This window comes from Symphalangus syndactylus, chromosome 12 (genome assembly GCF_028878055.3).
Source record: "Symphalangus syndactylus isolate Jambi chromosome 12, NHGRI_mSymSyn1-v2.1_pri, whole genome shotgun sequence".
NCBI lineage: Eukaryota > Metazoa > Chordata > Mammalia > Primates > Hylobatidae > Symphalangus > Symphalangus syndactylus.
This window is the reverse complement of record NC_072441.2, coordinates 60514907-60539766: the sequence shown is the minus strand read 5'-3', so window position 1 is coordinate 60539766 and position 24860 is coordinate 60514907. Positions and strand designations below refer to the sequence as shown.

Here is a 24860-nt window from a genome sequence, read left to right as displayed (position 1 = left end):
CTAAGTTGTCAAATTTAATGGCATGACTTTTTATTCATAATATTTCTTCATTATCCTTTTAATATCTATAGAATCTGTGGTTGTATTATCTGTCTCATTCCCAATATCAGTAATGTATCTTTTTTTGCCTGGTCAACCCGACTAGATAGGTATGCATTTTACTTATCTTCTAATAGAACCAACTTTTGGCTTTATTGGTTCTTTTGTTTTTTTCCTCTATCATCAATTTCTGCTCTGATTTTTATTACTTTCTTTCTATTCTTTTGGGCTTAATTTGCTCTTCTTTTGCTAGTTTGTTAAGGTAGGGTGTTTGCTCACTGATTTGTGTACTTCCCTTTCTTTTGCTAGTATAGTTAGTTAGTACTGCAAATTTCTTTCTAAGTGCTACTTTGCTGCCTTCCCAAAATTTTGCAAAGCTGTGTATTTTCATTTTCAGTCAGTTCAAAATACAGATGGTCCTTGACTTATGATGGTTTGATTTAATGATTTTTCAACTTTACGATGGTGTAAAAATGATACACGTGCAGTAGAAACTATACTTGGAGGACCCATGCAACCATTCTGTTTTTCACTTTCAGTATAGTATTCAATAAATTATATCAGTTTTCAATATTTTATTATAAAATAAACTTTGTGTTGTATTATTTTGCCCAACTGCAGGCTAATATAATTATTTTAAGCATGTTTAAGGTAGGCTAGGCTAAGCTATGATGTTCAGTACAGTAGATGTATTAAATGCATTTTTGACTTATGATATTTTCAATACTCAGTGGGTTTATCAGGGCATAACCCCATTATAAGTCAAGGAGCATCTGTACTTCCTAATTGCTCTTTCATTTTCTTCTTATAGATTGCTTAGAAATACATTAACTAGCTTTGAACTATTTAGGGATTGCCCAGACATATTTAGAATTATTTTATGGCCCATCTCCACTGTGGAGTTTCTATTCTAATCCGCTGTTGCATGACATCTGAGATTACCTTCTAACTGATTTCCTCACCTCCAGAATCTTATGGTTTATCGTGGCCATAATCGACACCACTGCAAAATTCAAATGCAACTCCATAATTTCTTGTTAAAGTCTTTCAGTGTCTTCTAACCAGTCAGAATTGCCTCTTATTTATTCTTTCCTTATAGTAATGATGACAACAATAGCACCAACAACTAATGTTCACTATACATTTTTATGTACAGGGTAGAGTTTTAGAATATCTTTGTTAATACCCATGATACTAATGAAAATTCTGTAAAATGAATTACTATTATTATCCTCAATTTATAGATGAGTGAACTGAGGCACTGTGAGGTTGAATAGCCTGCCCAAAGACATACAGCTAGTAACTTAGCAGAGCTGTTATTTAGACATAGGAATTCTGGCCAAGAGTCCAAGCTCTTTACTATTACACTCTACCACTTCTTTTACAATCATGTTATTTATGATGAAGCTCATGCTGCCTTCCTAAACTTCATGCACCTTAGGGATATTGGGATGGTGGCTGTCTTTATGCTAATTAAAGAAACTAGTTTTGTGAGTTTCTTTCACTGTCACCATCAAATTTGTTACAGTGTTTCAGTTTTGTGATTTTTTTTTATTATACTTTAAGTTTTAGGGTACATGTGCACAACGTGCAGGTTTGTTATGTATGTATACATGTGCCATGTTGGTGTGCTGCACCCATTAACTCGTCATTTAACGTTAGGTATATTTCCTAGTGCTATCCCTCCCCCCTCCCCCAACCCCACAACAGGCCCAGGTGTGTGATGTTCCCCTTCCTGTGTCCATGTGTTCTCATTGTTCAATTCCCACCTATGAGTGAGAACATGCGGTGTTTGGTTTTTTGTCCTTGCGGTAATTTGCTGAGAATGATGGTTTCCAGCTTCATCCATGTCCCTACAAAGGACATGAACTCATCATTTTTTATGACTGCATAGTATTCCATGGTGTATATGTGCCACATTTTCTTAATCCAATCTATCATTGTTGGACATTTGGGTTGGTTCCAAGTCTTTGCTATTGTGAATAGTGCTGCAATTATCATACGTGGGCATGTGTCTTTATAGCAGCATGATTTATAATCCTTTGGGTATATACCCAGTAATGGGATGGCTGGTTCAAATGGTATTTCCAGTTCTAGATCCCTGAGGAGTCGCCACACCGACTTCCACAATGGTTGAACTAGTTTACAGGCCCACCAACAGTGTAAAAGTGTTCCTATTTCTCCACATCCTCTCCAGCACCTGTTGTTTCCTGACTTTTTAATGATCACCATTGTAACTGGTGTGAGATGGTATCTCATTGTGGTTTTGATTTGCATTTCTCTGATGGCCAGTGGTGATGAGCATTTTTTCATGTGTCTTTTGGCTGCATAAATGTCTTCTTTTGAGAAGTGTCTGTTCATATCCTTCATCCACTTTTTGATGGGGTTGTTTGTTTTTTTCTTGTAAATTTGTTGGAGTTCATTGTAGATTCTGGATATTAGCCCTTTGTCAGATGAGTAGGTTGCAAAAATTTTCTCCCATTCTGTAGGTTGCCTGTTCACTCTGATGGTGGTTTTTTTTGCTGTGCAGAAGCTCTTTAGTTTAGTTAGATCCCATTTGTCAATTTTGGCTTTTGTTCCCATTGCTTTTGGTGTTTTAGACATGAAGTCCTTGCCCATGCCTATGTCCTGAATGGTATTGCCTAGGTTTTCTTCTGGGTTTTTATGGTTTTAGGTCTAACATGTAAGTCTTTAATCCATCTTGAATTAATTTTTGTATGAGGTGTAAGGAAGGGATCCAGTTTCAGCTTTCTACATATGGCTAGCCAGTTTTCCCAGCACCATTTATTAAATAGGGAATCGTTTCCCCATTGCTTGTTTTTGTCAGGTTTGTCAAAGATCAGATGGTTGTAGATATGTGGCATTATTTCTGAGGGCTCTGTTCTGTTCCATTTGTCTATCTCTCTGTTTTGGTACCAGTACCATGCTGTTTTGGTTACTGTAGCCTTGTAGTATAGTTAAAAGTCAGGTAGCGTGATGCCTCCAGCTTTGTTCTTTTGGCTTAGGATTGACTTGGCGATGCGGGCTCTTTTTTGGTTCCATATGAACTTTCAAGTAGTTTTTTCCAATTCTGCGAAGAAAGTCATTGGTAGCTTGATGGGGATGGCATTGAATCTATAAATTACCTTGGGCAGTATGGCCATTTTCACAATATTGATTCTTCCTACCCAGTTTTGTGATTATTATACAACAATGTATTATTTTTCATAATGCTGTGGGTGATAAGGTGGTTCTTCTTCAGTTGATGGTTGGGGTGGTAGGAGCAGCTGTAAGGTCCCGAATGCCTGTGTCCACAGGATTGGCAGTTAGTGTTAGCCTCTGACTAGGAACTCAGCAGGGGCTGTCTGCACATTGACCTCTTCAGTGGTTCCTTATCTTCCTCACAGCATGGTGATCTCAGGGTACTGAGACTTCCTATATGGTAGCTGCCTCCCAAGAGTGTAAAAGTGGAAACTTCTGGACCTTCTTAAGCCTAAACACCAGAACTGGTGCAGAATTTCTTTTGCCACTTTTTGTTGGTTAAAGCAAGACATGGTCAGCCCAGATACAAGAGGAAGGGGACCATACCAATCAAATACCAGGAGGTGTGGTTCACCAGGGTACCAAAATAACAGTGTGCCACAGACAGAAAACATTTTGAAGCCGCGTGAACAGCCCTAAGAATAAACTGGTTTTGTGAGCTGTTCCAAGGGCACTGAAAGCCAATCAGTTTTTCTTTTTTTTTTCTTTTTTTTTATTATAATTTAGGTTTTAGGGTACATGTGCACAATGTGCAGGTTTGTTACATATGTATCCATGTGCCATGTTGATTTCCTGTACCCATTAACAAAGAAAGACAGGAAGTAGTCAAGCCAACCACAAAATGTTGAAGATCTTTGTGCGTATAAGTGGCTTGCAAAGTGTGGTGTTTGAGATCACTCTGAAGGTCACGCAGGATTCCTAGAATCATGCCTAATGTATGCTTAGAGGGATTTAGCTTTAAAAAGATAATTTTGGAATTCATATTTTTCTAACCAAGCTCTCTGTTCCTTTCCATCTTTTTTTCTTAAACCTTAGATTTGTAAAACTTAATTGTGTATAGTATCTTTTTTTCATTTATTCACTAATTTTTCCTATCACAGTAGGTTTAGATGGTGCTTTCAATTATTTTCATGTTTTGAGATTATTTCCTTCATTCCTCACAGCCACATAATGTTAAAAGTAGAACTATAATTGAGATTCTGTGACAACTAGCCCAGTGCCATTTTTTACTAAATGTTACTGCCTCCTATTCTTTCTAGACAAAAAGAAAGACATTATTAGTTGTCATTTCCTTTCAGCAGCCTATAAACTTGAAGATTTTCTGGTATAGTATTAGAATGGTTTTGGAGACACTTAGGAGAATCATAGGAGAAATGAGAACCTGTGGATGACAAGATATGTGGGTATGTCTGGGGTATATGTAATGATTAGAAACAAGTAAGGCTAATGTTTAGAACAGAGAAAAACAATTAACACATTTATTTCAGATAACAAGTATGCATTGAGTGCCAACTCTGTTCACTACTCAGACACTGCTCACACTTCAATTATCAATTCCTGTCATTGGTTTGACATTAGGTCTCCTGTCTTTAGAAGAACTGTTTTGCTTGCCAGCGGCCAGTAATATGTTGGAATTTTTGCACACATATTTAAAGTTCATCTAGTGTTTCCCATACAGATGTAACTTGGGTCAGAATTGTGTTACGGATACTTCTAAGCCAATCAAAGAATTTTTAGCCAACAAATGCTAGTTTTATTGAAATGAACCACTGGCAGTATGAGAAAAACTAAATTCAAGTCATGTATCTGTAGCCAAATAGCTATATGGCTTTGGTCAAGTCATTTAATCACTATATAGCTTAGTTTCTTCATGTGTTACCTGAGCGGGGCTATACCAGAGCAGTGCTTACCACCCTGACTGAATCACCTGGGGAGCTTTGAATAATGTCAACACACAGCCTCACTTCCAGAGATTAAGACACAGATGGCCTTGGTTGAGCCCAGGCATAAGTAGGTTGTATAAAACCCCAGATGAATCTAATGTGAACCATTGATTTGATGATCTAATTGGTAAGAGTCCATGGTAATTTTGACATTATCCCCAGCTCACTGGCTGGTAATTGGTATTATTAAACATAGCTACAAAATAAGGTGTTACAATACTTTGGCTTTGATAGTTACCAAATAAGGGGTACCTTTTTGACAAATTAGTGTATGATTTAAAAAATCACTTGCTAAACAATCTTTGTACTGAACTTGATGTAGTCTTCTCTAATTGAAAAAGCACTGAAGATCTTACAGTGTTTCAAGGCTGTCATGATTAAATTAGCTTTTGTTTCAGAGACTGGATATATGGAGGGTACATGTAGGAAACTGGGTTGAATCTGTACTTAGTGGCGTAATCTGGAATGCCATGTTTTTTAAAAAATTCTGAGCAAAGACCTTTCCTCCTTAGGTCTAAATGTGGAATCATGTACTGGTTGATCCTTTGAAGCCATGTGTGTCTTTAGGCATGTTTACAGTGGTCCCTTTTATGTTAATCTGCTGATTTTCATACTCAAAGAAGACATGTACTTTATGGCTTGAATCCTAAAATATGTGACTCCCCCACTGGGGATGTTTTTTAATTGTTTTTGAGAACACAGTTTTTAAGCACCTCTTTTTGGTTCCTTCCTAATCTTCAGAGTATACATACTTAGCTCTGGAGAAGCAAGTTATGTGTTTAGGAAATGCTAGCTTATTTTGCTGAGTGTTACTGACTCTGCCATATATTAGCAGTGTGACTTTAAATAGATTACTTACTCTGAAGAGGGCCTTAGTTTTATCTGTAAAGTGGAAGTAACAATCACCGCATACAAAATAAAACAAATACACAAAGGAGTTGCAGCACAGTGCCCATTAAATAGTGGTTCCTATCCATCCATCCATCCATCCATCCATCCATCCATCCACCCATCCATTCTTCCATCCTTTTATCCTACCATTCATCCATTCAGATACTTATAAAGTGCCTACTATGTGACTGATTGTGTTTCATGTTCATCATGAAACATCAACCAGAAACTAGAAAACTCATTTCTAACCTGGAGGCCTCCATGATGTAAGGAATGATCAGAACTCAGGATAGGTAATGCACCTGGTTTTTATTTTGAGTTTTTTTATGAAGGTTTTTGTAAATCATATTGTTGCAAATATTTCTAGTGTTAAACCTATAGATAAAAATCTAGAAAACTTATTGAGATGTTACAATGGCTTTGTGTTTGATTTCAAAAATGTCTTTGTACTAGTTAGGTGCTTTGGCTTATTTGGAAATTTTTGAGAAGTTATGCTTTCTGACCTGTTTTTTCTGTTTTTGCAAGTTGATGACTTCACTCATTAGTGTGGGAAGTCAGATTTTGTAGTAGACTGTCATGTTTTCCACATACTCTATGTCAGGAGAATACAAATTATCCTCTACTATATATCAGGAACTTTCTTTCTTTGAATAGCTATTAATTTAGTCTGTATTATTATTACAACAACAGTAATTTCTAATGCTATTGAATGAATGGGCTATCTGCATTTTCATTATTACTTCTTTCAAACAATGAATTATCAATTGAGCTGTAAAAATGTACTGTGTTCAATCTTTGCATTTCAGGATTCATTTTGGCAGCATTTTCTTTTCTTCTTTGTCTTCTTCTTTTTTTCTTCCTCTTTCCTTGAAAGCTCTATAAAATTGCCTTCAAGTGAAATGAATATAAAATAGGAAATTGGCCATTTGGGGCACATTTTCTAGTGCAGGTGTAAGGCATAGTTTTTACTAAGCGTAACAACATGCAGGACAATTCTGATCATGTCATCCAACTGATGATGATAAACATGTTGCTTTTAAGTCTTTGTTGCAATATGTGATAATAAAGTCTTAGTAACTCCTGAGAATATCCTTCATGCTGGAAGAAATTGTTCATATTACAAACTTTATTTTCCCAGAAAAGATAACTATACTTATCACAAAGGAAGAGAGGGCAAGACAGAGAAACAGGCAAATGTAAAATTAAGCCGTATCATCTATGGTTTCTATTACAATAGAATGCATAGAAAACATAGAAATATGTGTTTTCTTCTTGGAATAAAGACTGTGAAACAATGAGGATTCTGTGTCTTATATCATGGGGTTTTATTTGCTCCATTGTCATTTACGAATATCCAAATGTTCCACAGGGAGAATTTTGCAAGCTAATTGGAACCAAAAGGCAATTATAAGCAGTAGAACTTTAATCAGTGCCAAAAATAATATATATTTTTATCCACAATGAAAGTTAAATAACTTAGAAAATAGTTGTGATACTTCACGCTTACTAATCATGCATCTACATGATCTTTGTTCTAAGAAGTGAAAATGTTTTTACACACATTCTGATTAATTCACAAGGTCTTCATAAAGAGGGTAAATGGAAAATCATGTTACCTTCATTTAGAACTGTGACTTTAAAGGGCCAAATTTATGACGTGTTTATAAAATTGCAGTTGTAGAGTTAAAACTAGAGTCCTTTTCAGACTTTTGTTCTCCTACTTTAGTTCTATATGTTAAACCATTGTACTTTGTTTTAGGAGAGTCATTTAATTTTCTAACACCTCTAAGAAAAACACACTTTTAAAGGCAGTTTTGTTCTTTTTTGGTAGAAAAAATAGGAAACAAAACATCACTTTATGTATAACTTTTTGTGTAACAGGGAGAGTCACACAGAAAATAAAAAGTCAGAAAGTAAGTTGAGCTTAGAGAGAACTTGGAGGTTCTCAGGAGGAAGGAAGCATTTCTAGTCATGCTGATTTCAGAGGCAACAAACCTGGGGGCTGGTGGGCTCTTGACTTGGCCAGAGGCAACCAGGTGCTGGATTCTCCGCTACCATCCTCTCAGCCATCCAGACACAATGGTGATGAATGTTCTGTAAGCTGGCCCTTGTCTTAGTTTACCTTGTCAAGAATTTTTACTTCCCACAAGACTGCTGTATTTGGTCTTCAAACAGTCCAGGTGACTCTCTTTTTTTACAGATATTTTTTCTTCATTTTAAGCTGAATAGAAAAATGAAGGACTGATTAGGGGGATCTTTTTCACAGGAAACCTGTTTTCTCAAACCTCCAACCATTGATGTATGTGTTACCCTCTTCCTGGTTTTCCCTTTCACCCCTGTTCTGTCAGCTAAATCCTTCCTTATCATCAAGGCACAATACTGGTCGCCTTTTCTGACATCTTCTCAGAACCAAAAAGCCTTCTATCATAACACCCATCATACTGTGTCCTAAGGGTCTTTTTATCCTTCTTCCTGCCTGGTTAGAGCACTCCAGAAATATAAAAGCTATGGGTTTCATTACTTTATCTCAGTTGCTAGAATAAAATAGGCATTCAGTCCATAGGTCTGGAATGAATAAGCCTATTTAGAGTTGTGATCTCCATAAGGTGTTATTTACAAGTTGTAAAAGGAATTGTTTATTAAATTATACTTTATGATGTCATTTGAAAGACCATTAAAGTTTTATTCATCTTGTCAGATTTAAATGTGTCTTTTTTCTCTCAGAATAATTTTAAAACTACTTAACGTTGTTTCCTCAAATTTCTCATCTATAAAATGAGATTTTAATTCTTAAATGACTCATGGAGTGTTGTGAGAATCATCGGAAGTAAACTTGAAAAGAGATTGAAAAGGAGAAAAAAGTGTATTTGGGTATAATGATTAATGATTTTGAAAGACGTGCTTTATTTTCCAGAAATGGAAAAACGATAATCAGGTATTTTTTGTTTCTGGTTTTGTTTTTAGGTTTCCTCTTCCCCATATTTAATGTGAAGAGTCTCACTGGCACATATGGTCTCATAGAAGACTATTCTGCCTTCCCAATTCTCATACCCAGTTTTTGAAATTTCTTTAATCAGAGATTAAACTTTTTACTTCATAATTAGACATAAAAATGCAAATGATCAATTCTGAAGACATTGGTTGATTTAAATAATCATCAGGGTAAAAATCATGAGCCCTTTTCTCAGAGCAGGTTTGATTGAGGAAGACCCAGGGTACCTCACAGAGAGTGATGGAGACGGGGAAGGAAAGAGAAAAATAGGGGTTTACAGAAAACATACGTTGCCTAGGGAATGTGACTGAGAAGATAAGTGATCTGTGCAGTAACACACAACTCAGAAACCCTCTGAGCCTGGAGAAGGGAGGTACAGCTGAATGGAGTTAGTAGATCTTTCCCTCCAGCACCTCTCCCTGAAACTTCAGAAGTCAGTCACTTCAAAGGATTATTTTCCTTTGCCCTAGATTAAAGGGAGACTTCTAATCCTTTCTAGACCACACAACAATATTAGCTCCAGTAGAATTTTCTAAAGCTGTGTATTTTTCCTCCTGATCTGAAATTCAAGTATTAGTCTGCATCATCGTCAGAGGCAAATAAGAACATTACAGAAATGTAAGAAAGAATCAGATCTCCTTTGTACCGGACACCAAAAGACTCATTGCTTTGGGTTATAAACCAGACAGTAAACATCTCTGGGAACTGGTAAGTGTTTTTCCCCTTCAGATTCCTATCCAAGGGTGTTTCTTCATGATGTCTCAAACTCAGATTTTATCATGGCAATGATCCTTTTAAGGCAGTGTTGGAGCTTGTTTTCCCGGTGTCCCGCTGTTCATCTTGGCTTTTCTTCTAAACTGCCTCTCACCACTGATGTATTAGCCCCATCCCTTGTGTAAAATCAGTAGAAGCCAAGGCAGAATTGAAACTGTGGCCTTGGGGATAAAAAGCTATGTGAAAGTGTAGAGGCTCAGTCGGCATTAGTATGTCCTGTAATCATGAGACCTTGATTTTGACAGGTATTTGCCTGTAAATACTGAGTTAAATCAGAGTCCCTAATTACAGGAAAGGAGAAAAAGGCAGTGTGTGACTGCACTAGAACAAGGGAGGCCTTGGGAGAGATGATTCTAGGAGATAATAGGCATTAGTAAAGGCCTGTAAGAAACATTTTCCCTGGGTGATTATCAACTGGCTTTGATTAAACAGATCATAAACTGAGTTTGCAGGAATATTTCCAAGTGTACAGACTGTACTATGGGAATTGGCAGGCCTCCTGACAAAGTGGGTGAGGTCCTAATTGTTAATTCTCAAGATGGGAATTTTTGGTTAACAATTCTTGTATTTTTCCAATACTTGGTACAGTGCAGTGTAGGTTATAATGTACTTAGATGAGGACACTGCCATCTAAGTAGAAGTTCAGACAATGAAGTATTATCTGTTTTTTTTCTGGAGGGTAAGGGAGTAACATTATGGGAGAAAGTTCTGAGAAATTCTATTGTGGTCCTTTTTCTTCCATTATTTTATTACTATATAAGCTACATTCTGCCATAATGACTAAAAGTTTGTGTCAATCACAGAATACTTTCAGTGGGCCATGAATTTGGAATTCCGTCTGACACGATTATTGATTTGATACCGCAAGTGTTTTCAGTAGAGTATGCATGTGCACATGCCCTTAAGAATTGTGGCCAAATAATTTATCAAATTATAACATATATTGAATTTTAATTATTCATGATAATTTGAATTCCTGAAGAATGAATTAATGAATGCAATTTCTAACAAATCAACCTTTATGTGCTTCGGAAAATAGACCGCTTCACACTGAGTTAAAAATGTCACTAAGAAGCTGAAATGTCCTTGTCTTCTGTAAATAAATGCTATCAGGTTAAATTACTGGCCTGGCACAGTGGCTCATGCCTGTAATCCCAACACTTTGGGAGGCTGGGGCGAGTGGATGATTTGAGGTCAGGAGTTTGAAACCAGCCTGGCCAACATGGTGAAACCCCATCTCTACTAAAAATACAAAGATTAGCCGGGCATGGTGGTGTGTGCCTGTAATCCCAGCTACTCAGGAGACTGAGGCAGGAGAATCACTTGGGCCCGGGAGGCGGAGGTTGCAGTGAGCAGAGATCGTGCCACTGCACTCCAGCCTGGGCAACAGAGTGAGATGCCATCCCAAAAAGAAAAAAAAACGATTAAATTACTGACACACATTATCCCTAATTAAGAATTTGTGGATCGAATATTTTTTGGCCAACCATGACTGAATGGAGTACTGTGGGGGCATTGCAAAAGTGCTTATATAATATAAGCAAAGATCATTGGTGGTAGCCGAGACATTGGAAACCCTTAGGTCATGCTCTCTGTTTCACAGGTGAGGATAATGAAGCCAAGAAGGGTTGAATGACCTATTCAATATCAGAAGGCCAAAAATAAAACCCAGGCTCCCAACTCCCTAATTGTATCAAATTATCACCTCACAGGTTTTTTCCTGATCAAAAATATCACAAAAAATCTATGAAAATATCCAAAGCAAAAGTGAATTAAGGAAATGGCATTGTCTGAATGAGATCCTTGAAGATCGTGTCCATGTCTGTTCATTTTTTATTCCTTAGTATGTAACACAGTGCCTTGTGCATATTAGGAAGTCAATAAACTTTTCTTTAAAGCACTACTTTTGCTCTTAGTAGAAAAGTAACATTCTTTAAAAATATCTCATGCTGTCATGAGCATTTAGTGTGTATGGTGCTATGACTCAGAATATTTTCTTTGTAATTAGTTATGATTAAAATTGCCAAGGATAGAAAAACATTCATTTGTTGTCTGCCAGTATTAGAAAAGCAAATTTCTTTGGACCTTTGTTAAGCTGGGATTGGTTTTGGGTTCTATGGCTTCTCACCAAGATGTGGTAGAACCTGATTCTTTCCAGATTTTGTATTGAGTAACAACGAGGGTTTTGGCTTACCTACATGTAGACTGGTTTTTGCTTGCCGAATTTTTTTTTCTATGATTAAAGGTATTCTCTTGTTTCCTTCACACACACACACACACACACACACACACACACACAGTCATAAGACTATAATTTAGGATTGTATCATGTACATCCCACCCAGTGAGACTTTGGAGAAAAAGCATTAAGACACCCATGATCAGAGGATTCCCTTTCTTGCTGCAGAAACAAAGGAACCTCACCACATACATTTTTGAGTAACAGGAAAAACACTCGGTAAAGTCTCATTCCAGGGTTGTATTCATCTCAAATCTAATAAGTGTAGATGTACAGCTTATGGCTTTTAGTGGGTTTTTTTTCTCAGTATACATTTCACAACTTTTAATTCTTAAGAGTTTTTGATGCTTCCATCTGCCAAAATTTCAGAGATGTAGTAAATACAATTTTGTGTGAATTGGAAAAACAATCAACTATAATTGAAGCCTTTGTCATGTATTTTGATGACTTGATGCAATTATAAACCCATACAAATTGAAGGTAAATTTAATTTCAGAGATCCTAGACCAAGGTACAAGTTTCTTAGACTTATTCAGAATTCTAAACCAATGACAGCCACTTTACAAGAGGACTATGCCAGAGAGATGGACATTTTGTACTGTCTTTTGAACAACCTCATGAACTTTCACTGTTTATACATTGGACAAAAGTTAAGGATCATATCCCCTTTTGACTAAGAAATAACAAAAATGCATAGCTTATGGTTTTGTTCTTTTGTATGTGCACGTGAGTATTTTGGAATTAATGGTAGTGGCCGTCATATAACCATATGCAGTTATGTTTGGCAAGTTTTCAAAGTGTTCACTGGTAGAAAATGCATATCTTACTCATCATATAGGAGGCAATTAACAATGAAAGAGTATGTGTACTGCCAAGAAAGCATTTGAATAAAGGAATGGACTATCGGGAATATAATAGCTCCTGTTCAGGTGAAAGTGATATGAGAGTGCATGTTCCTTGCGGCTTAGCAAGTTTACTGAAATATAAAGAGAGTGGTAGGATTGTACATAGGATTAGACATTTCTCTTTTAATAACACATGTATGGGCCAAATAAAAAAGGAGAACTTAGAAATGAAATAACTGATTGACAATAATCAAAAAGGAATATTATGGATAAAATAAAACAAGTATTTAGCATTTGCAAAGTACTTTCATGCATATTAATTCTTTGATCCTTGTAACAACCTGGTGAGGCATGTGTGGCAGATCTTATCATCATCTCTGTTTTACCACTGAGACTTGCAAAAGGTTGCACATCTTTTTATAGCAGAGCTAGAAATAGAACAAGCTCTTCTGATGACACATTCTATGATACTGCCTTTCTGTGTTTTCCAAGAACTATCCCTTATATATATGTAACTGATGATGGTTACAATATGGCTGCAACTGTGATTAAAAATCTCTCCTTACCAAAGGCCAGTTTCTGACTGGGTCTTTTCCTGATCACCTCCTCTTTGCTGTTTTTTTTTTCTTTTATTACATGTCCTCACAAACTTCATCAGAATAATTCCAAAAATAGTGTGTTCATCTTTCTGTCCATCCTTCCTTCCATCTGCCCATCCAATCAATAAACTAATTTGTGTGTACAGTGTGTTCACCTATACTCCCATTATTCATGGCCATGCTGTACATCTTCTTTCCCCAAGCACTCAACCTGTGTATTTCTGACAGCGGGAAGTGACTGGGCAGGGTGACAGTTGCTCTGACCATTACCCATGTGTGTGATAAATTGCTTAGTAATCTCCACAGCACCATCGTGCATATATTGAGAGTGTTTAGGGCATTGTAACTTGGGAGAATTTCCAATCATTCATAAATAACCATTAATCTGTCCCTTTTACATTCAACTTTCCACATCTGTTTCAGATTGTTCAGTGCTATTCCAGGAGTGCATTAAAGCTCCAATCCAGGTAGTATTAAGGGGATAAATGAGCCACAGAGAAGAGACACTGTATTTTTCTCAAAGCAATTCTTTCTCCTTTTTACAGAGTTAGGAGCCAAGCAATTTACGATTAAGATTTTCAGAAGATATGCTTTGTCATTTTAAGCCATCCCTGTCTGTGGGTTTAAAAATGAGGTTTTGGCTCTAGCATCCTGGCATACCTTAATGTATTTCTGTGTACAGGTAGATTGTGAGTATCATTTCTACCAGCAAACCTGAAGTAGTTTTAATTCATTATGATTCAGTGTGGATTCTTATTGAAGAAAAATGAAGAATAGTTAAAACCTAAGGTCAGTTAGAAATAAATAAGTGCCTGAGTATGCATTTATGTTTGTGATGTTCAGGAATGTCAGAGGAAGTTGTCAACAATTTTAGTTTGATACATTTTCTACAGAAAAAAAATTGCTTTTCAGGAAAAAGGCATTGTTATTTTATGAATTATAATTTAATATTGTGTTGCTTTATGTCTGCTCCAGGTAATTGAATAAAAATTATAAAGGTGCATTTTTTTCTTACCATATAGTACCCATAAGCTATTTTCTCAGGTGCTTTCCAAAGAATGTATTTTCATAAGAATGACCCAACCTGTACTGTTGGATTTACAAAAGTCTCATCACATAGTACAGAGATGCCCTGCAGAATAAATGCATATAAAGATAGCACCATATGGAATATCAGATGACATGTAAGTGTGAGAGAGGAATGTTTTCAAGTTGACTTTGAAGATGTTCAGGGACTTACAGAACAAATATGAGGCAGGAGGATAACTAAAAGATGATTCCCTATCTTTGGCATTTGTAATATTCATAAAAGGGATGACAAGCTGATTATCTGACCTAGAATAAAATGCCCACACAGTAATGTAAAGAAGAAGGAAATTCAGTTGCATGTCTGTCACCAAGGTTAGTAAATACCTCATATCATCACATAAAGTGCACTAAATCATTAGATTTGAAGTTGGTCTATTTCATAGTCACAGTCTGCAATTTCATCCATGCGTAGGGGATTGACAGCTGCTCCACCCATTAGTATTAATGAATTACCAATGTACGTCCCACACACATCCACCAAGAAACCAAAGAAAGCCCTCCTACGCACTACTTTGTTTTGAATCCTCCAAATGTTGTAGGATAGCTATCTTTTTAATAAGTAGATGTTATTGAGTATAGCACATATTATCATAGCTAAAACTGATGAGACTAGGAATTAGTAAGTAATTGCAACTTTATTCATATGTTAAAATAGGTTAAATTATCTCTCATCTCTCTGTCATCTAAAGAATGCCTATGACCATTTAAGAAATGTGACCTGAACTGCTAGGGCATTTTATTAAAGAAAAAACAATTCAGAATGACATTGGCAGCCTGTGTAGTGAAATTTTTTCCCTCCTGAAGGACCTCCAAGAGTGTCCTTTAAATGAGGTGAAAAAGAACAAAATGAGTTTTGATATGATGACCATGTGTACTTGTTTACCCAGAACGGTTCAATTTATACCATTTGTTCTGGCATAGTTGTTAGTCACTACCCATTTGCTCTCAAAAGGTCCCGATTTGAATGGAAAATTACATGTTCATCTAGTTTTAGAGCATTTCTTATACAAACACGGTCTCTTCTTCTACTGTCTAGTATGATTTCAGTTCCCGTTTATGTCTTTTGTGTGGAACACCTGTTCCTAAAAAGGAAGAAAGAAAGAAACAACTATGCCAGTCCATACACCTTCATCAGCTAAAGAATTCATCTCTTTTTCCTGCTATTTTATTCTTTGGGTTCTCATCCTCTTTTCTTTGCTTTGTGACATTGCACTCCCAACACTGTTCTTATAGAATATGTCAGGGACAAGTCAAAGAATATCACTATATGAATATTTTCCTATAGAAACAGGCAGCTTAATCCTTTTCAATGCTTGTCTGTGTGAAAAAAAAGTGACATATAGTCATGAGTTACTTAATGACAGTGGTACATACTGATAAATGCATCATTGTGTAAATGTTATGAAATGTAGTTATACAAACCTAGGCAGTGTAGCCTACTTCACACCTAGGCTACGTGTATAGCCTCTTGCTGCTAGGCTACAAACCTGTATCGCATATTACTGCACTGTTATAACTACTGTAGGTAGTTATAACATTTGTGTATCTAAACATAGAAAAAGTACAGTAAAAATATGGTACTATAATCTTATGGGACCACCATCATTATAAGGTTAGTCATTGACTAAAATGTCATTGTGTGGCACATGGCTGTATTTTATTCTTTTTAATGAAGAGGAATTTAGGGCCATGCTCCTCATTGACAGAGAACTATCAGATTGAGTTATGTCTCCCCTTAGAAACATTTATTAAGGGCCTACTCTGTGTCTGAAATCTTGTTATACAAAAATGACTGAGAGATTATCCCTTATGCCAAGGAACTCACAGTCTATTAATAGAGAAGACGATGCTGAACAATAATTACATATACTACTAGAAGTGAATACTACTAAAGAATTACTACTTTATGTATCACCAAGGGTATGGAAAGATGCAGTGGGAGAATAGGCATGGGATTCAATCTGGGATCTGCTCCTTGGGGAGGAGATGACAGAGTAGGTAATGTGCGAACTGAGTTTTGGAGGAGGAACAGAATGAAGGTATCAATTTACATGAGGGGCCCTGCATCAGATTTGCTCTGAGAAAGTAGATAGCATTACATTGGCCAACATACACTGTCACAAAATACCACTTATTCTCCTGTACACTGCATTCTATAGATTAAAGCCTCTTGTTGTTTTTCTGTAGAAGAGTGGAAGTTGACAGTTTACTATTTTTATAATAGCCTTAATTTTCCAATTTGTTGATACACCTTCAAATATACTTTGGAAAGACCATTACAGAGCTCTCTCTTTGGCCTTTCCTCTGCAAAATAGACTTATTTCCTTTGTGTACTCTCAAAGGTCTTGTTTGTTTGTTTTTTAAAGCATTCTTATTCTTTCCTCTTCTGAGCTTAATCAGTGTTTGGTTCCCACCACACACCCTTATATTTTGCACTCAGGTAGCATTGAAGTGCATTTATATATAAAGGTCTGGCTAGTGGTATAGTCCCAAATACCATACTTATTTACTTGTATCTCACTGCCATGCTGAAAACAAACCATTATAGAGCACTTGATAAACACAGCTGAATGAAAGAAAGAGTTCATCCAACTTTGTAGTTACTGCTACCATCCCTCCCAGGTCTCTGATTCCTCTCTCTCCTGATCGTTTCTTTCTGCCTTGTTGTTTCACTAATTTCTGTAAATTCTGTCTTCTATCTTCTCTCTACATTTTTTCCAAGTGATGAAGCCTTGCTCCAATTTCCAGATTCCTCTCTAAGACATCTAAGTCTGTGTTGTTTGGATGGATTCTCTAGTCACTTCCTACCTCCATTCTTCATACTTTTCCCAGTCTTTAACTCAGAAACAGGTCATCTTCTCTTCCCATATCTAATCCACTGGCCAGTTCAGCAGACTCAGTTAAATAGTGTCTTCAGCATGTATTTCTCTCCCTCCAATCCCTTTCCTTACCATGGTATCAGTTTCCTTGTGATATTCTCAACTCCAAAAGTGAGACCCATCCAAGAGCCATATTCCACATTGGTGCAAGTTTAAGTCTTCTCAAACATACAACACCTTTAAAGAAATGCCATCACTAATGATAGAATTCAGCAATAGAATTCAGCTATCACTGTCAAATTGTTTCCTATAACTACTTTTTATATTTAAGTCCCACTGTCCTTCTTCATGAGTCTCTATTATGCTTGTACGGAGAGGCAAGGCAGAGCCCTGAAGTTAGAACATCTGAGTTTGATTTATGGCTCTGTACTTGTTAGCTCTGTGACCATGGGCAGATTATCTCCATGTCTCATTTCCCTCATCTGTAATGTGGGGATAGTAACTGGACCTACCATAAAGGATCATAGCAAGGATTAAATAAAACACTCAGAGCAGTGTCTAGCACATATTAAGGATTCAATAAGTATTAGTATTTTTGCAGTTTAATGATAAAAACCACAATTACTTTTGCACCAACCTAATAGAGTCCCATTCTCCAAAATCTTATGGTCTTCTTCTGTTAATAAGTATCCTATTTCTTTTTCTTAAATCTGAAAATCATCCAAAACTTACATTACACTGTTTTCTATTTTCACATCTTGAAATCTCATCTTGCTAGAAAGACATTCTCATGTCTTCTCTTACACCAATAGTATCCATTTATATGGAATTCATAATTATATGCCTTCACAAAATTCATATGATATGCTTATGCCAATGAATATAAAGGTGAAAGATAGAAACTGCTGTTATCTCTCTATCATAGGTGTCCCCAACCCCCGGGCCACGGACTGTGGCCTGTTAGGAACTGGGCCACACAGCAGGAGGTGAGCTGCCAATGAGCAAGCATTACTACCTGAGTTCCCCCTCCTGTCAAATCAGTGGCAGCATTAGATTCTCATAGGAGTGCAGACTTGACTGTGAACTGCACATGTGAGGGATCTAGGTTGCACTCCCTTTATGAGAGTTTAATGCCTGAGGTGGAACAGTTTCCTTCTGAGACCACCTGCCACGCCCCCAGCACCCACCCCACCTCACCCCACATCCCTGGGGCCAAAAACGTTGGTGTCCACTGTGCTAAAGGATTGAGAGATATAAAGCTAACAAAATTGAAGGGTAGATTGAAAAATAAACTTGAATTATTTTATGATCATGACTTGAAACCACATGTAAAGTTGAACAACCAAGAAAACTCTCTCTGCTTTTGCTTCCTTTTCTGAGCCACAGTAAGTTAATGCTCAGGACTGGATATAACACATAAGGAATTCTAAGAAGCCTAAGTAACAGTACTGTGTATGGGGCATCATGGGGTTATCATTCACAGTAAATTTGTTCTCAACACTGGCATTTTTTTTTTCTTAGGGCAGAAATTTAGCATCCGGAGAGGTTGGATTTTTTCCAAGTGATGCAGTCAAGCCTTGCCCATGTGTAAGTATTAGTATCTCAATTTTCTCTTGCTTCCTTTTGTTTTTGATCCTGTGATTAATTGTGCAAAAATCTACAAAGGATGCTGGCCAGGTCAGTTATTAATTTTATTAATATTTTCTGGAAGAATCATTATTTTCAACATCATTATGGTTCTATTGTCAGAATATGTTTTTAAATATTAAGAAAATATATAGAAGAGGTAAATTTTACTTAGTAGAATTTATAAAACCAAGTAGTCTAAAAGGTTTTAGAAGAAATAAACCACAGCTACAAATTAGACGCCTTGTACAAGTTTCCCCTTTCCCACTGAACTGAGAATGGTACGGTCTGCCTCCAGTCACTTGGGTTACAGAACGATATTACACTTCAGCTGATGTCTTTGAAAGCTTGCTAGAAAATGAAAAGTCCACAAATTTTTCAATCAAATGACTATATTTTCTATACTTTAGTATAGAAAATTTTTATTTCTAATGTCATAATGGAATTTTCTGAAAATATGAAACACAGATAAAAGGAGAATAAATGAACATTTACTCAATTAATATTATGGGTGAATGTAACCTAAAATGTACTCTTGGGTATGTTATAATACTGATAAATTTCTGTTTAACATAACATGATTTTAATATCATAATTTGGTATTATGGGTGACGTTTTCCACACAACTTTTTAAGTTATTGACTCCAAAGTAAATGAAATTTCTTTACTAATATGGTGGAGATGATTGCCTGAGGGGGAAAAACTCCTCTTAATCTATCGTGCTTGCTATATTTCAGTAGTTACTGAATTTCCAAACTGGACATTCTTTTTACTGTTAGAAACATGAGAATCTGCCATCCTTGGCTCTAGAATGTGCACTATAGGATAATTTACTCCACTCATTCAAGCTTAATTATTTTCAAAATCAAAGAGAATAGAAAAGCGTCTGTTACTCTGTTGGTTCTGTGATCTAATATCACATTTTTTTAACTTTTATTTTAGGTTTAGGGGTACATGTGCAGGTTTATTATTTGGGTAAATTGCATCTCATGGGGGTTTGTTGTACAGATTATTGTGTCACTCAGATTCTAAGCATAGTACCTGATAGGTAGTGTTTAGATCCTCACCCTCCTCCCACCTTCCACCCTCAAGGAGGCCCCTGGAATCTGTTGTTCCCTTCTCATGTCCATGTATACTCAATTTTAACTTTTACCTATAAGTGAGAACATGTGTTACTTGCTTTTACGTTCCCGTGTTAGTTCACTTATGATAATGGCCTCCAGCTCCACCCATGCTGCTGCAAAGGGCATGATCTTGTTTCTTTTTATGGCTGTATAGTATTCCGTGGTATATATGTACCATATTTTCTTTATCCAGAAACATATGGGCATTTAGATTGATTCCATGTTTGTGAATATTGCTGGGATGAACATAAGCATGCATACCTTTATTTGTAGAACAATTTGTATTTCTTTAGGTATATACCCAGTAATGGGATTGCTGGCTCAAAAGGTAATTCTGTTTTAAGTTCCTTGAGAAAATTGCCACACTGCTTTCCACAAAGGCTGAATTACTTTACATTCCCACCAGCAGTGTATAAGCATTCCCTTTTCTCTGCAACCTTGTCAGCATCTGTTATTTTTTCACTTTTTAATAAAAGCCATTCTTACTGATGTGACATGATGTCTCATTGTGGTTTCAATTTGTATTCCTTTAATGATTAGTAAAATTGAGCATTTTTTCAAGTGCTTTTTGGCCAAGCGTATGTATGTCTTCTTTCCAAAAGTGTCTGTTCATGTTATTTGTCCACTTTTTAATGGAGTTGTTTTTTGGCTTGTTAATTTATTTACATTTTTTTTAGATGCTGGATATTGACCTTTGTCAGATGCATAGTTTACAAATATTTTCTCCCATTCTGTACGTTGCCTGTTTACTCTCTTGATAGTTTCTTTTGCTGTGCAGAAGCTCTTTAGTTTAATTAGGTCCCATTTGTCAAGTTTTGTTTTTGTTGCAGTTGCTTTTGGCATCTTAGTCATGAAATCTTTGCTGGGTCCTATGTCAAGAATGGTATTTCCTAGGTTATCCTTCAGGGGTTTTATAGCTTTAGGATTTACATTTGTCTTCAATCCATCTCGAGCTGATTTTTGTATATCATATAAGGAAGGGGTTCAGTTTCAGTCTTCTGCATATGGCTAGCCAGTTATCCCAGCACCATTTATCAAATGTTTAGCTGCCACTTACAAGTGAGAACGTGTTATTTGCTTTTCTTGTCCTGTGTTAGTTCACATATGATAATGGCCTGCAGCTCCATCCATGTTGCTGCAAAGGACATAATCTTGTTTCTCCCCTTTACTGAATAGGGAATCCTATCCCCGTTGCCTGTTTTTGTCAGCTTTGTCAAAGATCAGATGGTTAGGTGTGTGGCATTATTTCTGGGCTCTCTATTCTGTTTCATTGGTCTATAATGTTACATATTTTTTGTCTTACAGTACAGTCTTGAAAGATTATTGAAGTTTGATACCACTCTTATTTAATTAGATAAACTAAAATTATTGTCTATCTAGTTTTTGGACTTTGTATGAACAAGATTCAGGCTTCCTATCTGTAAAGTAGTGATGTATATATGTAGGCAGGTGGCAGGATATTATACATTCTAACATTAAGAAGTTTGGGAACCTAAAGACATCAAACCAAGAGTATTAAGCACTGAATATACCATGTACTGTTTTCTGTTTACATCCTCTTGAATAAGGCATAAAAATGAGCATTTGAAGTTTTGTTTTAGAGATAGTCTGGCACAAAGTAGGCATTTAATACATTACCGTTGAATGAACAAAGGAGTGAAAAAGCAAATGCAAGTCCCTAGCTGTATATAGAACATTACCAATTTAATACTAATTAAATCAGCCTGTAGAATCATATTGAATGATATTTGCTGACCCAAGAAGTGGCTAGAAGGAGAAATATGTTTAGAAATTTTAAGATGACAGAGTAGTAGTGTAACTTATAATTGTAAGCAGGACTACTAAATATGGTTGTTTTATATTAGTAGGTAGCTACTTTAAATTTTACTGCTTAATGAAATTATAGATTAATTTTTTTAATTATAGGGTAAGTTAAGTGAAGATAAATAGAGGGGAATTTGAAGGGGAGAGGATAGTTTGAGGGAGTTTGGAAAATGGTATTGCTTTTGATTCTGGGATATATTTTTTATCAGATAAGGGTCCATGACTAGTGCTGAATGTTCTATTCTGGGCTTAAAATTTATTTTCCTGCATTTGCTACATCTATCTCCTCAAAAGTTCTGATATAGGCAGGTAGAAACCTAGAACTGAGGAAAACACAGGCAGTTCATAAATGGGTCAACTTCATTTCTAGCAATATGGCAACTAGAGACAAAGCCTGGAACTGCAGCACAATGCAAACTTGGGTATATCTCAGATTCCAGGAGCCCTCGGTGGATGAACTAGGAGAAAACCCATCCCACTGATGATGATATGCCTACCTTGGTATTGGTTCAGGATTGGAAAGAAAAAAGGAAAGCAGTCTCCCCTGAGAATTTCTAACCTTAAATCCAAAACCATCCAGATGAAGGGCTGGAATTCACACCAGCTCTACTACCTAAATAATTCTAAGCTAGAAGTGTAGTTTAAAATTATTCCAGATTATTCCACTGCACTCCAGTCTGGATGACAGAGCGAGACTCCATCTCAAATAAAAAATAAAAATTAAAAAAGTTATTCCACATTGATTATTCTCCCAATGAAAATTCAAATTCTCTCTGGATTGGAGCCTCTTTGCACACATTCTTCAAAGGATTTTTATACATAAAGTCTTAGGGAACATACATTCACAATTTGGAATCATTAAATCAATCCAGAAACAAACCACCTTATGCCAAGATCAGCAGAAACAATAAAATATATAATTAAACCCACAAATATAGCAAATATTTGAATTTTAGATACTAAATTCAAAATTTTACACTTACATGGTTTAAGAAATTAAAGGGAACGAAAATCTAAGAGGAAAGCAAGACACTAATTGGGTATATATGAAAATGATTCAGGTATAGTAATTGAAATAAAAGCCTTAATGGACATATTACATGGCATATCAGACACAGTTGTGTAGGAAATTGGAGGATAAATCTGAAGTAATTGCTCAAAGAACAGTTGAGAGATTAAGCAGTTAAAAATAAAAGAGAAAATGGAGTGATGAGATACAAATACATTTAATAGAAAGAGAGAATAGAGATAATTGTAGTAAAGCAATATTCAAGTAAACAATGCCTGAGAACTTTCCAGATTCTATAATAAAACTAATCTTCAGAGTCAAGAAGCATATATTAAAATTAATCAACACCTGGATGCATTGTAATGAAACCAGAAGACATTAAAGACAAAATATTAAAACTGAGAGAAAAGACAGATTATCTATAGAAGGTTGATTATTAGACCCAGCTAACAACAGCAGTAATAGAAGCAACAAGAGTTTCCAGTTCTGGTAACTGTTGAATAGCTCCTATTGGACCAATACTCCCACACGTAACTGTAAGTTGTGGACAAAATATCAGAACAAAACTATCTGAAGGCACTGCCCAGGAGAAGATTGACACTTGGAAAAAGGAATGGCACTAGGGTGAGTTTCTTTGTTTTATGGCTAGCTCAAAGGCAGGCACTGGACTGTACCATGCAGGGTAGCTAAAATTCAGATAGAAACCTTATGGTATTTCTGGCTTAAAGAACCAGATTATGGAGTGAGTTTAAAGCAGTCTCAGCAGCTGGAAAAGGAGGTATGAAATCTTAAAAAGAGTCAGAGAGAGGAAACCTCAAATTCTGTGTATAAACTTTAAGGAAAGCCAGGTTCTTTGTAGGAACATAAGAAAATCCAGAGCCTCTACAGTTTATCATTCATTCAAATTGTCCAAGATACAATATAAAATTACTCAGTATGCAAAGGAGCAGGAAAATATGGACCATACTTAACAGAAAAGAGAATGAAGGGAGATCAACCCTGTGATTTCCCGTCGATGACTTAGGAAAAGATTTTAAAAGCAGCTATTATCATGGTGCTCAAAGACACAAAGGAAAACATTCACAATGAATGGACAGAAAACCTCAAAAGAGAAATAGGAACTACAAAAGAACCAAGTAGAGATTGTACAGTGTGAAACTACAATGTCTGAATTAATATCTGAAACAATAAGAATACGTTAAAAGTTGTGAGAGAAAATTACTATCCTCTTAGAAATTTCTCAAAAAAAGGATGAAATAGTGATAGTTGATTCAAACAAACACAAAGTTCACTTCTAAGTGTGCCATCTAGCTTCATAAGGTATACTTCAGGAAGAAGCACACATAAATAGACACATATTTATTTATTTATATATATATAGACCCATATAAATATTTCTGTATGTGTATATATATATATATATATATATATATATATATATATAAAATTTTGTATGGATACTATATTCTCAATAAAATGTTTTTTAAAAACTGTATGTTCATAGCAGAAGTTTAGCAGTGTTAATAGACTATGGTGCTGGCAGAAAATGGCATTAGAGAAAAATAGTAACCGTATGCTCAAAGATGAAAAAGTTCACAAAAGGAAATGAACTATAATCTTAAATATGAAGTGCCTGTCCAGATAAGGACCCATAGTACACAGAAGAAAGTGCAGAGGGCCTATGACTGATGGAAAAGAATAGGACCCCACCTGAGTAATCTGAGTAATAGGGATCATGGCTGGGAAGGTAGTCCTGGATCTTCACATGTGAGAATGCACCCACTGAAGAGAGAAAAGCTCTAGTGGGACACTTTGGGGTGGAACAGCCTCAGTTACCTGTTCTGTTTTAGAATCTTCTGTCATTGTTTCCTTTTTTGGATCTCCAGCCTTTTTAACAGCCAAAGGAGTCCACAGCCAGAATATTTTGAAATTCTTTACTCTCCTTCCTGTCTCCTTTTTTTTTTTTTTTTTTTTGGTTCTCTATGGAAAGCTTGGTTTAAGAATAAATATATACATTATACTTTTA

At 36.1% G+C, this 24860-nt stretch overlaps 1 protein-coding gene across 3 annotated transcripts in view; it reads left to right on the top strand.

The window, feature by feature from the left end:
- The window catches only part of VAV3 (vav guanine nucleotide exchange factor 3), a 399477-nt gene that overhangs the window by 335315 nt on the left and 39302 nt on the right, over positions 1 to 24860 (top strand). For all 3 annotated transcript variants that reach the window (XM_063624405.1, XM_063624404.1, XM_063624406.1), the window contains one exon: positions 18773 to 18838. In XM_063624405.1, the coding sequence (XP_063480475.1) occupies positions 18773 to 18838 (66 nt within the window). The remainder of the gene's footprint in view (positions 1 to 18772; positions 18839 to 24860) is intronic.